Genomic DNA, 18,953 nt, shown 5'->3' with positions numbered 1-18,953 from the left:
GGCTTTTCTCCTCCCACCTCAATCCCATCAAGGTTTCATTCTTGGCCCCAGACAGTTCTTCACATTCTATTCTCATTCATTCAAATATTTACTTACAAACATATTCATTCAAATATTTGGTTACTGTATTACACAGCATGGTAAACAATAGAGACATGAAAATGAGTAAGAAAATGTGTCTTTAAGAGCTTACAGCTAAATAAGCAAGACAGGTACATAAAATAAGGAGAAGAAAGGTAGAGATAAGCCATTAGAATGTTCTATATTTGTAATAAACTTCATTTCCTGGGTTATTTGAGACATCTGTCTCACTTTATCCTTGTGATAAACTAGTAGCAATAAAGTATGTAGGCATGAAACTCCATTCTTTTCAGATGAGGATATGAAAGCAACAGAAATATCAAGTGATTTGACTAAAGTTACAGAATTAGAAATATTTTGATTCTATAACCATTCTTTCTAACACGTGCAGAACTCACAATACAAAATAAGACACCATGAAGACCCAACTCAGAAGGATTAAAAAAATCTCACCCTTTTCCTAATATAAAAACCATCTCTATAGCCAAATACATATATATAAATTCTATAGTCTCTTCTCATAAAGCACAGGAATTACCTACCTCTTTACTTATGCCTGTACATTTATAATGGGCAAGAAATTTGCTGACATAAGACTGAGTAAACAAAATTAGTGCCCAGAATGGTGAGAGGCTGGAAATAGAAAAAGCAAGTATAAGAAAGGGACAAAAAAATGGAAAAAAACCCAAAACAGGTAACAATGAAAGATGGCAAGAAGAAACACAACAGAGGATAAAGAACTGACTTGGATAGATACTGTTAAATAACAGACTGGAAAATTAGGAAAGGTTGAATATCTATCAAGATGAAAAAAGAATGTTCACGAAAAGTAAATGAAACATGATTGGAATTTCATGTGAATGTCTTATAATAAAACTTTTGACTAAAAAGGGGGGGGCAGTTCCCGTTGTGGCTCATTAGTAATGAACCTGACTAGTATCCATAAGGATGCAGGTTCGATCCCTGGCCTGGCTCAGTGGGTTAAAGATCCGACATGGCATTGCTCAGTGAGTTGCGGTGTAGGTCACAGACACAGCTTAGATCCCAAGTTACTGTGGCTCTGGTGCAGGCTGGCAGTTACAGCTCTGATTCGACCCCCAACTTCCATATGCCATAGGTGTGGCCCTAAAAAAGACAAAAAAAATAAAAATAAAAAAAAAAGAAAGAAAAGAAAAAAGAGCAAGTTTTAATTTATTAATGTCCAATTAAACTCTTGGAAATGTGTTACATGTTTATATCACATCATATAAAAAAGTTACGAATCATTTTTCAAGTAACAAGTCTGCATAATGGCTAATATAAAAATGTCCTGCAGAAGGGGGATGCTTTCCTTCTACCTCCACCAGGGCCAGGTGCGCCAAGTCCCCACTGCTCCCCCATCTTCCAGTTGTGCTCACAAGTTTAAATTTCTACTCATGAAGGAAGGAATAGAGGCTTAAATTCAAAATGAGACTGGAGTTTTAAAACTGGATATGTTTTAAAACCTGAGAGCAATCAGAATGTTATGAAGTCTATCCAAGATGTTATGATGTGAATCTGAAATTCAACAAAACATAGTTGAAAGAAGTGATTGGAGGGGAGCAGGGGAACATACATTTTTGTTAATACCCCGCTGAGCTGAGATTATTTAACTAACACTTAGAGTCAAATTGCATATACATATTTTTCACTTAATAATAACACAGCATCCTCATCTTAAAAAATCTTCATAATAAGGACCTAATTAAACTCAAAAGTTGTTGCACAGGAAAGGAAACTGTCAACAAAATGAAGACAACCTACTGAATAGAAGAAAAAATTTGCAAGTGATATGGCCGATAAGGGATTAATAGCCAAAATACATAAACAGCTCATATGACTCAAAATCAAAAAAGAAATAAACTAGATTAAAAAATGGGCAGAAGATCTGAACAGACATTTTTCCAGAGACATACAGATGGCCAACAGGCACTTTGAAAATAGGCTCAACATCACTAATCATCAGAGAAACGCAAATTAGAACCATGATGAGATATCACCTCACATCTGTCAGAATGGCTAAAAAAGATCACAAATAACAAACGTTAGCGAGGATGTGAAGAAAAGAAAGCCCCCTACACACTGTTAGTGGAAATGTAAATTGGTGCAGCCACTGTGGGAAACAGTATGGTTTCTCAAAGACTAAAAACAGAACTACTGTATGACCCAGCTATTCCACTCCTGGGCATATATCTAAAATACACACACTCCAATGTTCATAGCAGTATTATATATAATCGCCCAGATATGGAAGCAGCCTGACCACCAAGAGATGAAAGGATAAAGATGTGGTGTGTGTGTGTGTCCTCCCCCCCCCACACACACATGCACACGCACGCATGCAATGGAATAGTATTCAGCCATAAAAAAGAATGAGATTTTGCCATTTGCAACAACATGGATGGACTTGGAGGGTATTATGATAAGTGAAATAAATCAAATACTGTATATTACCACTTATATATGGAATCTTAAAAAAAAATACTAGTGAATATAACAAAAAAAAAGAGATTCACAGATATCAGAACAAGCTAGTGGTTAGCATCTGGGAGGGCCAAGATTAGGATATGAGATCAAGAGGTAAAAACTACTACGTATAAAATAGATAAGACACAAGGATATATTAAGTACAGGGAATATAGCTAATATTTATAACTATTAAGGGTATAACCTTTATAAACTGTGACTATGGTGTACACTTGAAACTTACATAATACTGTACATCCTCAATAAAAAACCCTCAATACATGGCAATAAAAAAATCTTCATAAATATCATTTAAAATAGTTTCATAACTCCATTTTATAGGTAGGATGTAATTTGTTTAACCACTACTCTAATGTAGGATATTGGCATTATTTAAAAATTTTAATATTTCAATACTATCTGTCCTTTTAAATGTAATTACAATTATTATTAAATATCCACTGATTTATGGACAAATGAACAAAGAAAAAACTGTACTATAAAAAAAAAACATGATCTGACAACTTCTGTATTTCAAAAAACTTTAAATAAAATGAAGGAACAGAGGATACTGGAGGAAAAAAACATTTGTCAGAAAAAATATTAATATAACTTTATATGGAAAGGGCTCAGACAAATCACCATGGGAAAAAACTAGGGTCTGAACAATGAATGGGAAAAATAAATGAATAAATGATTTATATAAAATACAAATACCTAATATCTAATAAAATATGAATCACTAGTAATTAGACACTAAATTTTAAATGAAAATTATTTTCCATCTATTAAGTATAAGTTATTCAATTAATCATTCATTTGACTTTATTGAAATACTTAAGACTGGTGTGTCAAGATAGACATCTGCATACACTGCTGATAAAAACATGATAACCTGGAGTTACTGTTGTGGCTCAATGGTTCACGAATCCAACTAGGAACCATGAGGTTGCGGGTTCAATCCCTGCCCTTGCTCAGTGGGTTAACCATCCGGCGTTGCCGTGAGCTGTGAGTTGCCGTGAGCTGTGACGTAGGTTGGAGGTGTGGCTCAGATGCCAAATTGCTGTGGTTGTGGCATAGTCTGGCAGCTCCAGCTCCGATTAGACCCCTAGCCTGGGAACCTCCACATGCCACGGATGTGGCCCTAGAAAAGCCAAAAAAAAACCCCCAAAAAACAAAAAAACAACACCCCAAAAACATGATAACCTTTTGGGAAAACAGTAATACATATCAACAGTATTAAAATCTCAGTCATCCAGGAGTTCCCATCATGGCTCAGCGGTAACAAACCTGACTAGTATCCAGGAGGATGTGAGTTTGATCCCTGGCCTTGCTAAGTGGGTTAAGGATCTGGTGTTGCTATGAGCTGAGCTGTGGCGTCGGTTGCAGACGTGGCTTGGATCCTGTGTTGCTGTGACTGTGGTGTAGGCCCCTAGCCTGAGAACTTCCGTAGGCCACAGGTGCGGTCCTAGAAAGACAAAATAAATGAATGAATAAATAAGTGAATGAATGAATGAATAAATAAATAAATAAATAAAACCCCACTCATCCAATCATTTAATTCACTGTCCAATAAAGAACTGAACCTCAGGCAGTAACCCAATATTAGAAAAAATGCGTTATACATAAAGACATTTATCAAACTGTCTACCAACACGTGGAAAAACATAGTATGTTTATAAAGCTGATATAACAATGAATATGTACAACCATGTATAAAAATACGAAAACACTGTAAGCAATTATATTAAAAGTGGTAATTTATCCTGAGAGGGCAATGAATTTTTTTTATATAATTTTCAAATCTTTTGAAATTAGTGTGCATGTTTTTATAATAGCAAAGCCAAAAAAACCTCATATCTATTAATATATCCATCTCTTCATTTATTTATTTATTTTTGGCTGTCTCCGTGGCATGTGGAACTTCTGGGGCCAAGCACTGAGGCCGCACCACAGCAGTGACAACCCCAGACCGTTAACCCACTGTGCCACCAGAGAACTTATAGCTTATTATTCAAACTAAGGAAAAAGGTATTCCATTTCTTAGGTGGTTTAATAGCATCTTAGGCTCCAGATAAACCTGCACCACAGCAGCGACCCGAGCCACTATAGTGACAACGCCAGATGCTGAACCCACTACAAGGGAATTCCAGTTGTTACTTTCATAATGACTATACCCATACATTTATATTAGCTCTAATACAAACTGTAATTGATTATTGCTACTGTTTTACAAAGGCACTGCTCTCATTACACTTTTTCAATTCACACAATTATACCTCCAACCTTCAAGTGAACCATCACCTATTAAAGAGCAGCTTCTTTATTATTTTAAAGACCTTACAGTAAACAATCTGGGACATTTTTATTTATCGGAGATTACAGGTGATCCACTCCTGGGTGGACCACAGTGCTTACATGAACAAGACGTGAACAGAGAGACTATACACCACTAACTGTAAGAAAACTGGCATACAGTGCAGAACTCACCTGAGTATAGAAGCCACTAGCTGCCTCTAGGAACAGAGAAAGGTTTGCCTGAACTTCACTCCGATTCGGGTTTGCTCGATTCTTTGCCTGGCCTTGTAGTGTTGTGATCTGATTCTTAAAGGCATGATTCCAGCTGAAAACAAAATGTAATTCTATTTGGTATAGCAGTGACTCACTGGGCAGACACTGGTCCCCCTGAGAACAAGAAAGAACTGTTTGTTATAATTATAACACACTAGACAGTAAACCTGCATAAAAGCTATTCACTTAGATAACTTTATGCTCCCCTTTGAACAAGACTAGACAAGCAGTAGAATACAACCGACCTTAGCAAACACTTACCAAATGTTCGAATAATCAGACTGTGGCTTCAGTTATTAATCTTTTAGAGCTACTAGAGTTAGAGCCTATTTAGGAATCTTGGTACAAAATTAGAACTACAGTGGCAAGACCAAAGTAAAAGTAAGCTATTAAGAAGTTTCCATACACTGTACCATTGTGTAAAAAATTACTGACTGCTCTCTATCAAGTGACATGTCTACGGGAAAAAAAAGGTTTTTAGTAAATATTAAGCCATATCTCTTATTTTTCTAAAACTTATTTCCCACAGAACTCCGCTCTATTTCTATTTAATAGTTTATTTCTCTTGGGGTTAATATTTTCTTTAAAGCTTGAAACATAAGCTCATTTTTGACACTTCAATTTTGACAATTCAAAGTAAGAAACAACACAATGCTAAAATATGGCATGCCAAAATCCTGTTATAAAACGCCTTTCATTAATCAAATTGTATAGAGAATCACTTTAAATACAGTTACAGTGAAATACAGTCACTCCCTAAATCACAGGAGGAAAAAAGAAACAAACAAACAAAAAAAGCAGAACTAGGATGGAGGGAAGATATTACTGGCTTGACTGAAGGAAGCAAACATAAAGGGTTTACAACCTACCTGGAAAGTACCTAATTCTTTAACAACGGCAGCTTCTGAGACTCTTTTGAGGCACTGGGGTTTTTAAGGACTTATGAGGGCAATCACTCCCTCAGCATTTTTGATGCCATCTTATCCTTGACTCTAATATCAAAAATATGGATCCTGAGTGGTTGTGATTAAACTTTATTACTAGATCTGCTAACAATATAAAGATCAGGTGTGAAATATAGGAAGAACTAATCTTCACTACAACTTAGGGTAACAAGCATAATTAAATAGAATATTCTTGATTTTTAATTTTCTACTAGGCTAATGTCCTTGTTCTAATTTATAAGGCAAGGCCTTCCATGAAAGGCATTTATTTACTCACTTGGGAATCTGGTCATCTGCCATTTCACTCTTCATAGAAAGAATGAGTGGAATAGCCTAAATACACAAAATCTTTCTTTAGTCTTATTAGGGGGAAAAAAAGAGAAATACCTATTTATTTGACTAATAGGAAGAACTCTCCTTACAATGCAAACACATTTTCCTTTGGGAGAAATTTACAGAATCCCGTGTGTCAAAGAAAGCCTACTTTGTACCTCTTTTTTTAAATCATGGCTTAAATATATGAATGAATACAACATAAAGAATGCAAACACTGTCTCTCAGTACTTGAAATATATAAAGATTTGTTTTTGATATGCCTAAAGACCTTAATAAGACTCAACCCTAAACATTTCTCCTCTTGCCACCTAAACCTGTTTCTGAAGGAAAACCAATAATCAAATATTTTGTTTAAAAAAAAAAAACACACAAGTATTAGAATTTTTTTTTCATTGAAAAAGCTTACTCTGAAAAAGGTTAAAAAGAAACAATCTAATTGTTGTCTTCTATTCTAAAATCATGGTGATTCTTGATCTTACAGGGACATCCCAAGTGATAATACTTACAGATCCTGTTCTACTTTCTTGTCTAAAGCGTATTCCAAATCAGTAACTAGCATTTTCTGGTACAGGTCCTGCAGAGCCTGCCTGGATGTCCAGACCTCAGCTGGACCCAGCTTAGAATCTGAGTAACAAAACAAAAACATAACAGTAGATAAACAGACAGTTAAGACAATTATACCACACCAATGATTCGGTTTCTCTCCATTCCCCAAAGCAAAAACCTGCTTTTTAAGTACATATCACAGATTGCTACAGAAGTTTATTTTGTTTGTTTTGCTTTTTAAAAAAGCAGATTTATTGTGATAGGACACTTGTGAGAGATACAAGTGGGCAGGCAAAGAAGCTCTGCCTGCTGCAGAAGTTTTATACTGCTGTATTTCCAGGGACTTTCACCTTTTGGCTAATGACTAAATCTGTTTCAAAATGCTTCTGCATTTGTCTTTTTGTTTTGAAATAACACCATGAAATGAAAAGAGCTTTAAAGAAAAAAAAAAAAAGACTGGTTAACTCTGCTTTTTTGGTTTAGATTTCTATGTATTCATACCACAGGAAGCCATATGCCTCATAATAAATTTCCCCATGTGAAATGATGGCCCACCAAGCTGGTCTGTTTACTCTCACAACGGTGTCTCTTTGTCCAAAGCAGCTTTTCTCTTTTTCTGTTCAATCATTCTCACAATTGTCCTTACAGAATCCTCCTGTCAGCTCTCAATCCAGCAGTCTGGACATTCTGCTATTACTCCCACTCTCCCATACATGGCAAGCCAGTAGAGGCTAGACAGTGAATGTTATCCTAACCATTGGTAGACTACTTGCCAACATACTTTTGTGAGCAATACATACTTGCTATTTAATGTAAATCAGAACAAGTGGCAGATAGTGATTAAATTGCTCAAGAGGCTAAATGAGAGACTGGGTGCAAGACGACATCCAAAAGTCAGGCTATGACTATATGTAAGCCAAACTGAGGCCAAGTGTCTGCCAGAGTCCTACAAGGCCCATTAGCTTTCCAATTACAAGCCTTATGAGTGCAATGACTGACAGTGAGCCACCGCAATAGAAGAACTTAACAGACTTTCCAATTATCAATTTCCGACTGCTAGTTAACTTGTCTGGTTGCCTTTAGTTCTCGCTGCTGCACAATGGTGTCATCTTCACTCTTCTTTAGATCTACTATTAAGTTTCTACAACCATCACAATCCTATCCTGCACACAGAATCTCCCAGACATTAGTCAATACTCACGAGAGTTTGCTGGCTACTAAAAAATAGGGTCTATATTTTGGTATCAGGTTCTTGGCCCCTTATTAAGTTTTTAATGACTAAATAAATAGATTTATAGATTTATTCAACCCTGCTTCAACTCATCAATGGCAGGCAAAGGACTGCAAGGGATCATTAACTCTGACCTATCAGACATACCACCATTTAAATGAGCAGACTTAATATCTTAGTTAATATTTCTGGGCAGTCAAATGTCCCCTATAAAAGTCAAACCCTAAGCCTACTTTCTGAGAGTGTTCAGACCTAAGAAGACGTAAAAGATACATAGATTGCTTGGCATTACTCCATGCACAGTTTCTGTCACACAATGAAGATTATGGTTACAATGCCAGTGCTCAGAGCTGACACTGATGTCCACAGTATGGACGATAAAGACAATTATGTTAACAATGGGAAGAACGGAGGTGCTATATACCAAGCAAACCTATACAAAGTGGTTTTTTTGGGTCCCCCCCCTTTTTTTCTTGAACAAGATAACAACGAGATTAGCCACAAATTCTTAGAACATTAGCCTGCAATTCTAGAAGTTGAGAAAAAGAGATCTAAATAGCTCATTTCTTCTTCACTGTAAATTCTGGCAGGTATGCTGCTTACAACAGTTTAACTCTTTTTTGTGGGTTTCACTGCACAACTAAAGTCTTTAAAACCTAGAATGAGATGCATTATCACTTTTTTTTTTTTTTTTTTTTTACATTTTAGGATGGTTTTAAAGAGCATATTGCTGTTATGCTGTTAGAACATACTGTTTACTACACAGCTATTAACTCCTAATTTCAGAGTTAAAATCACCTGGCTCCTTTTAAGTAACTAAGTCCAATTATTCTTTCAAAAACACCTTGGCTATTACTCAAAACAAAAAAAGATAAGAGAGAAAGAAAAGCGGCATGGTAGATCATTCAATTTCAAGTATTTTCAATTTGCAAGAGTTTTTCTGCAGATATTTTTTTCTGAATATTTACCTATTATTCAAGACTGGGGAATTATAAACAGGAAGATATGAACCGTAAGACACTTGTATTTAATATGGTACATGAATTATTTTTTCCGTATCTCTTAAGTTGCTGATAAATAGTTTGTAAAAATTAAACAGTTATAGATAAACAACTAGGTCCTACTGTACAGCACAGCAAACTATATTCACTGTCCTATGATAAACCATAATGGAAAAGAATACACACACACACACACACTTCGCTATACAGGAGAAATTAATACAACATTGTAAATCAACTATACTTTGAGAAAATTTTATTAAAAACCGACAAGATACAAAATAACTAAAAAATTATATGTATTAAATTAGGTAATATTTAACTCAATGTAGTACAGACTATTTAAAATTCTTGACAAGCCATACTATTTTTTAAAAATAGTAAGTTATTCCCTTTGGCAACCAGGACAGTACTAAAAGTAGTATAATAAAATGATACACTTCTCTTAATTTAATGGTATAAAATAAGTTGTGAAAAACAAAAGAGCCAGCCAATACCTGTCATGTCAGCCTTCAGGACTTCTGCCTGCCTAAAAAAGGAAAAAAGAACATTAGTTAAAAACAAAGTAGGCCTACCCAAATAAGTCACACAAAAAGCTGAGTGAAATCATATATGACAATAGGTTGCATAGCATATTTGTGGCACTGCAAACAGTGTCCCTGCTTTTATGTCCAAAGTAGCATTAGATCTTGGTGAACTGATGCCATTACTTACAAATTCAAAGGGTTACCATGAACTCTTCTACCGAGTAGAACTCACTTTCTGTTTATCTCTAAATATGGTATGTTTAAAGATAACATTAAATGGTACTCATTAAATAGACAATTTTCACTCAGTGAGGCCAGGAAATCCTATGTTTTTCAATTCACTAGCCACTATTAATTCAAATCTCCATTCTCAAGCTGCTGATTTCTTGCCCCTTTCTTAGCCCCAGCTCTTCGCAAAAAAGGACAGCCTCATACCTCAGGAAAAACAATGCCAAATTACTAGACAGTACATTCACGCAGCCCTCTTCTTTCGTATTACTGTACACCAAGTAGAAGTACACCAGAGGTACTTGCACCTCTTCTATAAGATCAGTAATTCCCATTAGGTATGCTCTTTCTAGCCTTTTTAAGGAGTTCTGCTCCTTTAATTACCCTCTCCACTCTTTCAGTAACTTAAAAACTTCCCTATTAGATCCTTCTCACAGTATGTAACATGCCCCAGTCTTTCATGGATTTTAAGACTTTCTATCCTAGATTCTCCTCTGGCTGCTGCTTCTCTTATTTTCCAGTTTTGAGGTCCAAAACCGAACCCATCCCCAAAGTCACCCCTGGTTCTCTTTCTAGTGTTTGTAATTTAACAAATGTATCATGTCTCTCCAGTAAGGAAGACACCTGGAAGTCATCAACAAGAATGTTCTCTCAGATTCCTGACAATACCTCAACTCTAAAGAATTTTACCTACTGAATACAACTTGAACCTACTGCTCTCCCTTTTACTTTGCTTTAGCCACTCTCATTACCACCAACCATCCCTTGCTGGACTACTGACTGAAAAGCCACCAAACTGTTTTCCCCATTTACTCTTGTATCATACATTTCACTCTGTTGTCTCCACTGCTCTCAGAGGGATCTTTTAAAAATGCAAATCTGACCTTACCACTTAAAACCTTTTAATGATTTCCCACTACTCTTAGGGTAAAAACCAAAAGAATTTTTTTTTTTTTTTTTTTTTTTTTTTGCTTTTTACAGCTGCACTTGCGGCATACGGAAGTTTCCAGGCCAGGGGCTGGATGGGAGATGCAGCTGCTGGCCTACGCCACAGCCACAGCAACACCAGATCCAAGCTGCTTCTGCAACCTACGCCACAGCTTGAGGCAACGCTGGATCCTTAACCCATTGAGCAAGGCCAGGGATGGAACCCACATTCTCATGGACACTATGTCAGGTTCTAAACCACTGAGCCACAACAGGACCTCCCAAAGTCTTTATTAGAGTGGTCTACGAGGTCCTCTGCCTGCACTCCGAAGAGACTGTGTGCTCTACTTCAATCATTATTCTCCTTCCCCCCTTGATCTCTGTGCTCCAGTCCCTGGACTGGTGGTTTCTCCAATGTGCTCATCTCTCTTACTCTCAGGGCTTTTATAAAGAAGAGTCCCTTTGCTAGGAAAACCTCTTTCCCCTTTGGTTAACCATCTTCTGTTTCAGAGACATTACCTCCTCAAGAAATTTTAACTTGAACCCTACAATATGAAGGATATTCCTGTTCTATGCTCTCGGAGCACTTGTATTTTTGCTTCACAGTACATATTGCAGATAAGAATTCTCACCATCATAACCTCTGTGCCTACTAGCACAGTGCCAAGCACACAGTGAGCATTCAATAAGTATTTTTTGAGTGAAGAAAAGAAAAAGGCTAAATTATGTTCATATGCTCTAAGAAGGTAACAAGTATATATAAACTTAAGAGATTTTCATTTTAAAAACAAAATTTGACATAAAAGAGAACATTCAGAAATTCCAAAATTTTTACTATATTTTTCATAATTTATTAAGTATTTGATATCAATTGTGACTTTTAATTTCATCAAAACATAACATGAATCTTTTTCTTAGCTTTTAAAAAGATTTTTGGTCTTTTTATCTTTTCTAGGGCTACACCCATGGCATATGGAGGTTCCCAGGCTAGGGGACTAATCGGAGTTGTAGCCACTGGCCTACACCACAGCCACAGCAACACCAGATCCGAGCTGCATCTGCGACATATACCACAGCTCAAGGCAACGCCAGATCCTTAACCCACTGAGTGAGGCCAGGGATCGAACCCGAAACTTCATGGTTCCTAGTCAGATTCGTTAACCACTGGAACCATGACGGGAACTCCTAAAAAGGTATTTCTTTTTTAAAAATTAAGCGTTCAAAAAGAATCTCAATAGGATGCCACAAGAGCCACAAGCCATATGAGATCTCAATACAAATGAACAATACCAAATAAACAGCTACACTCAGTCCTAAAAGGTAACATCACATCAAATTACATTATCCATACAGCCAAGCTTCACTGTTCACTTTGAGTGTTAAACTTTTGCCATAAAAACAAAACAAAAGCCTCCACAAGGTAGTTGCTTTATGTCTTAAAAACCCAAGATCATACTTAGGAATACCCCATACCTTATCCTACCAATTTCAAAACAACTTCCCTACGCCCCAACCCTCCCTAGAGTACTAACTTATGAAACTTACACTGAGATAGCTAGTGCTACTTACGTATCGTCACTGGATTCAATAACCTTTTAATATGAGCTGCAAAGCTGTAAAGGATGTATTTCACAATGTTTCCCTATCCCAGCTGAAAATTCATACTCCAGTATATGTAAGACATACTCAGGATCATGGGTCTAAAGGTTGTTTTCTCATTTTAAAGAGATTTCCTTGTAAAGATAAATAAATGTCATGCTGGTATACTAACATCTGCCAATTTCCAGTCAAATGAAGATTATATAGAGCTATAACAGGACCTATTTCCAAATAATCTGCTTAGGCCATCAGTAAGAGGAGAACTGTAATTTCTAGCAAATTCTGGAGCAGGCTTCCACTGGTAAACAAAGGTTGAAATTTTACTCTACATTTTTATATACTATAATCTGTGCAAGAAAAATGTAAAACTAAAAATCCAAATACTAACAAAAGTGCAAAAATGTCATAAAAACTATCTGACATAAATGTTCAAGCATTTCGAAATTCCAGTTCTGATTCCTCAATATGACAAGGGAAGAGATGCTCACCTCTGTGCACAGCTCTTTCCTGGGTTCTTAAAGACACCTGTGCTAATGACTAAAATAACTCTGCCTTGAATGAAACAGTGAAAAGATAGCTAAATGGAAAATACAACCCTGAGAGATAGCTACTATGATTCTCATTCTATACACAAGGACACTGAAGCTCTGAAATGTGAAATAATCTGTCCACTGTTACAAAGAAATAGGTACAATTAAGTACAAACTTAGTTCTTTCTGATTCCAAAGTCCAAGTTATTTTTCTTTCTTTCAAATTAGAATAAAATTCCACAATGTAAAAAGTTAACACAGACTTACCTAGGTTCAGTTTTGTGCTCTGTCAAATAAACCCTAACATTTAAGTCAACTAGTTTAAATTAAAAGATCATTCAGGAGTTCCCGTCGTGGCTCAGTGGTTAATGAATCCAACTAAGAACCATGAGGTTTCGGCTTTGATCCCTGGCCTCGCTCAGTGGGTTAAGGATCCGGCGTTGCCGTGAGCTGTGGTGTAAGCGACAGATGCAGCTCGGATCCCACGTTGCTGTGGCTGTGGTGTAGGCCAGTGGCTACAGCTCCAATTAGACCCACAGCCTGGGAACTTCCATATGCTGTGGATGTGGCCCTAGAAAAGGCAAAAAGACAAAGATTATTCATATTAGAAAATGAATAATATCTGAGATTTTTATCAGAATGACCACAAGAAATAAAATTCACACTCTAGGACAGTGGTCAGTCTGTGGGTGAAATTCCCTCCTACACACTGGATCAATTTTTGTAAATAAATTTTACTAGAATACAGTCATGTGCATTCATTTACATACTGTCTATGGCTGTTTTCTTCTACAAAAGCAAAGGTGAGCAGTTGAGTTGAGGCACGACCACATGCCTCACCAATCCTAAAATAATCACTATCTGGCCCCTTTACAGAAAGGTTTGGCTTTCCTGCTCTAAGGAGTACTTGATAAAAATTAAGAAGTCAGATATCAATAAGTTCCTAAACCAGACTGTTTTCCTACATGAGGAATCATCAGTAATAGTTTCTCAGAGTAAAGATGTACTTTATTCATTAATACCATAATCTTGTCACAAAGGACTATGTTAAAAATAGTCTCATGTAAAAAAAAAATACTCATGTAATTCAAAAATTAGTACTTGTAGTCCATGCTATATTTCTGATGGAATTAATGTGCACACTGCTTAAAACATGGTTAGACTTATAAACATTATCCACTAATTCCTCTTTTTTCTGTGTACCAAAAATATCCATAGATAAGTGAGAGGGTTAAGCTAAAAATTACCTCACAAGCAGAGGAATCCCTATCCTCCCACCCATACAAAACTATGAGGTTTTTCTAACTGTATAATATATAAGAAATCAAATCAATAAATATGTAATCTTATACCAACTGCTTTCATAAAGATTAGCACAAAATTGGCTATTTGATTATTTTTCTTTTCTTGCCTATTTTTGTGTGTGTGTGTCTTCTTTTTTCCCCCCTAGGGCTGACCCATGGCATATGGAGGTTCCCAGGCAGGGGTCTAATTGGAGCTGTAGCCGCCGGCCTACGCCAGAGACTCAGCAACGCAGAATCCAAGCCGCGTCTGCGACCTTCACCAACGCTCAGGGCAACGCCAGATCCTCAACCCACTGAGAGAGGCCAGGGATTGAACCTGCAACCTCATGGTTCCTAGTCGGAATTGTTAACCACTGAGCCACGATGGGAACTCCCTATTTTTCTTTTTTATAAAGAAAAAACACTACACCTCTACTGACCTATTGGTTTTGTTACAGACCAATATTGTTAAAGATTAGTACTACAGGTTATAGCCAATGCTTATACAAAGAGATTATAGCTTTTAAATGTTTCCCCTTGTCTTCTAGAAGGTGTGGCAATGGTGGGTTCCTTTTTAATCTTATTTTAAGATGAAGGAATTAATGAAAAGAATGAATGAACCAAGAATCCAAGGATTAAAATCACCACACCTTCAATAATAACACTACTAAAGTTATAAAATAACACTAGAGTTATAAAATAAAGCTTTCAAAATACTAAATATATTGTCTCAGTTCATAAATAATAAGAAATCAAGCACTTCTATCAAACAATAAAAAAGAAAAAGTCATTAAAAGGCTGAATAAAATTGGAAACATTCAGTGATAATCAAATATGTTTAAAGCTAACAATCTGAAACTATATTCTTAGAGACAATATAATCATCAAGATCTATAAATACATTTACTGCATTCTAATGCACTAGGTATAATGAAATAGCTAACACTATATTTAGCCCTTACTACTGCCAGATACTTAAGGGCTTTCGATAAATCATTTAATCCTCACTATGTACTATTATTGTTCCCACTTTATAGCCGAATAAACCCAAGGAGATAGAGGTTAAGTAACATGCTGCCCAAGGTCATCAAGTTAGTAAGCAGCAGAGGTAGCATTTTAACACACTGATTCCAGAGGCTAACTCCCAACCACTGCATCATAGTTTCCCTCTTATACAAGATTGCAAGGGATGGGGGGAGAAAAAGAGAATGTTTGCTAGTAATAGCCCCAAAGAACTGGGGCTTCTAAAAGTTAAACATCTTATGGCAATTTTTAAAATAATGTCACTAGAGGAAAAAACTAGTAGTTATTTTCTTTAACAAATAGCCTGATTATATATACACAGCACTGATATAGCAATGCAAGGTAATAAATTTAGGATAATCTCTCTTAAGAAGAGAAATTAATATACATGGCTTAAAAATATAAGATATTTCCAAATCAGGGGCAGATATACTGGAGTTTTCCTTCTACCTGGACTCCCAACCCCCTCCTCCTATAAGCACAACATAGGAGTAAGCCAATATCATCATCATCATCTTTTGTGGGGGGGGGGGGGGCGCTGGGGAGCTGTTCCTGCAGCATGAGGAAGTTCCAGGGCCAGGGAATTGAACACCCATGCCACAGCAGTGACCCGAGCCACAACAGTGACAATTCTGGATCCTTAACCTGCTGAGCCACCAGGGAACTCTAAGCCAGTATCTTCTAAATTCAAGGTTAAGGAAAGGTGAATCTGCTTCTTATTTTGGGGGGCAAGGCTAGAGTAATTTTTTTGGAACTTTAAATAAAAGCCATACCAAGTTATATTTCGAGATAATCTGTTCACTTATTTTCATAAAGTACTATGCAGTATTTGAGATAACAGTGGCCATTAGTTATGATGATAAACATAATAGCCTAGTGATAATTATTTGTGCTCAATAACAGGCCAGACACTAAACACTATAAGGTTAGTGTGCACTTACACATGGAGATGCACACACATGTACACACTCAGATCTTTAAGATATCACTAAGTCTCACTATATGGATCAGGAAAAAAAATAAATCATACTGCTCTACTATTGAATTTCACATAGAAAAGAACATCTAGGGAAGATACTGCTCCTAAAAAAGCTTTGCACAGTAAGAGACAATAAAAGTACTAACTTGGTTTGGCACTTTATAGTTTGTCATAAATTTTCAAATCTCCGGACATTCCAATGCTCTATATTACAACATTCACTCTACAGTCTATATTATTTGAGTAAGTATACCTAGTTTTATGAAGGGCCAATTCTGATCTAGGAATCTCAAAGCATGAGATGGGGTTATTCTTCCAGGCAAAGAAAAAAACTCACAATAAAAACAAAGCTAAGTCAGTGAAGGAGGAAGACTGATGCATCAAGCACAGGGTAGGAAGCTACAGAAGATGAGCTGGAGAATCAAGGCAGAGATAGCAGACCGTGAAGTCTTGTATGACATATTAAAGAGCTCAGATTCTGTCTTTAAACTCAAAGGAAATCAGTGCTGAGTTTTAAGGAAGGGCACAGCATTGTCAGAGGTACACTTTTTAAAGATTACAACAAGAAGATGGGTTTTTTAAAGAACACTGGAAGCAAGGAAGTGACAATATGGATAGATGGAAAAGCCTGGATTTAAGAAATACCTAGAAGTAAAATCACCAGGAGGAAAGATAAAGCAGAGGGAACAGTTTAAAATCATCGCCAGACTGCTGGCTTGGACATGTGGGTATATGAGAAAGTGGAGGTGTGCAAGCACTGTCAAGCCCAGGGGAGACATTGAGTCTAGAGTGTTCAGCAAGCCGATGGTAGTTAAAACCAGAGTAAATGTAAGCTGCCAAGAAAGCTAGAAAGCGAGAAAGGTAGAAGGGTGATGCTAGCTCCCTATCTTCATTTTTAAGGGGCAGTAAAAGAAAGATAGCCCATGAATAACACCAAGAAGAACCTAACAGGTATGTGAGGGCAAGAAAAGAAGGATGTATGGAAAAGGTAAAAAAGGAAGAGTCAACAACATCAAAGGCAATGGATACGTATTATAAAGACTGGAAAGCGTGTTAGATTTGGTGAAATAAGGGTCAATGATAGCCTTGTCAGAGAAAGAGAAAAGGTCAAATTACAGGGAGAATGAGGAACAAACGATGCTGGGCTGTGAAGAGGAAGAGAAGGAGGCCATAAATAAAGAGAAGTTTCTTTTTTTCAATGGGAGAGATGTGAGCATGTTTAGAATGAAGAAGATGCTAGGAGAAAGGTGTAAATTCAAGTGAGGAAAAAAAACCTGATACAGTGTGGTTCTGGAAGAGATGGAGGGACACGAGAATGTGAATAATAAGACAGGAGGCAAGACTGGCTTGGAAAAGAGGCAAATGTAACTGGAGAAAGGTAAAATTAGACAGAAATGTGCTAAGAAAATGTGGGAGTAGTGCAGGGAGGAGAGATGCCCAGAGAATTTGCTGCAACATGGCCTCAAATTCATAGATAAAGTAGGTGATCAGATTAGTGTCTGAAAGTAATAGGGAGAATGAGAATGGTGAATCTTTGGGATAATTACAAAATGAATAGGAAAGGGAGCCTTACTTAAGGAAAAGAAAAGAACTGAGAAAAAGCGATGCGTGCCATATGGATTAGACAGTGGAAAAACATGAAAATTAAATCAAGATATAAATAAATAAATGGGCAGAGGACCAAACTGTCCATTCAAAAAAGGAAATATAACTAGTGAGTACAAATTAAAACAGGTAAATATTTTTACTCTAAACAATCAAAATTAAGGAGTTCCCTTCGTGGCTCAGCAGAAATGAATCCAACTAATATCCAGGAGGACGTGGGTTTGATTCCTGGCCTCACTCAGTGGGTTAAGGATCCAGGGTTGCCGTGAGCTATGGTGTAGGTCACAGGCGTGGCTTGATCTAGTGTTGCTGTGGCTACGGTGTAGACCGGCAGCTGTAGCTCTGATTTGATCCCTAGCCTTGGAACTTCCATATGCCGCAGGTGTGGCCCTAAAGAGCAAAAAAATAAAATAAAAATTAACACTAATATGCATATAGGCTTAATGACAGTGGGTACTACTTGCTTTTAAGGAACTCAGATGGAGTGGAGGATACATGGATATATACAAATAATTTCAATACAGTATGGGTGAGTATAGGATAGAGACAGACACCTAGAGTAAAAGAGAAATGCCACTGGGAGTGACAGAGAAGATAGCATTCAGGGCTATGTCCTTAACACCTAGAATAATGCCTGGTATGTTACAGACGTTCACCAAAATTTTGTTGAATTAATAAACAGTAACATGTGTTATCACACAGACGGCAATTTCATGTAACATAAAATGATACAGAACAAAAAAGACTTAGGTCAGAATTGGGGTTTCTTTGATACTAGTAGAGTTTCTTTCCAAGAAGCCTCATTTCCTCATCTATGAAGCAGGGATACAAACATCCCTTTCAGTGTTGTTGTGAGAAATAAATAAGACAATGGGTAAGTTACATAAAAGAATGTAAGTGATAACTTCAAGAGGAAGAGGTAATCTGACTGTGACATGAATACTTCAGTGGCCACTCTGGCTAATCTGGTTACTGACACAGGATCCTTCCTGGAGCAACACGCCAGGTTGTGGAAGACAACATTCTGAGGTGGAGGTCAAAAGTCCTAGGTCATCTAC

The 18,953-nt window shown here is 36.8% G+C and overlaps 1 protein-coding gene across 50 annotated transcripts in view; it reads right to left on the bottom strand.

Annotated features, from left to right (window-relative positions):
- Window positions 1-18,953, bottom strand: part of SMG7 (SMG7 nonsense mediated mRNA decay factor) — a 78,253-nt gene that overhangs the window by 31,402 nt on the left and 27,898 nt on the right. For 29 of the 50 annotated variants that reach the window (XM_021063787.2, XM_084977921.1, XM_084977919.1 and 26 more), the window contains 3 exons: window positions 9,692-9,723; window positions 6,923-7,040; window positions 5,056-5,188 (listed from right to left, as the gene is read on the bottom strand). In XM_021063787.2, coding sequence (XP_020919446.1) covers window positions 5,056-5,188; window positions 6,923-7,040; window positions 9,692-9,723 — 283 coding nt within the window. Of the gene's footprint in view, window positions 1-5,055; window positions 5,251-6,922; window positions 7,041-9,691; window positions 9,724-18,953 lie in introns of all 50 variants that reach the window. The other 21 variants (XM_084977935.1, XM_084977940.1, XM_084977949.1 and 18 more) reach the window with 1 other exon arrangement.

This window comes from Sus scrofa, chromosome 9, assembly GCF_054392235.1.
Source record: "Sus scrofa isolate SSC_HxYL_T2T_F1_AM1 chromosome 9, Sscrofa_HxYL_maternal_Yorkshire_Landrace_v2.0, whole genome shotgun sequence".
Taxonomy (NCBI): Eukaryota; Metazoa; Chordata; class Mammalia; order Artiodactyla; family Suidae; genus Sus; species Sus scrofa.
Note: the sequence above shows the minus strand (reverse complement) of the source record. Positions and strands in the feature narration are given on the sequence as shown.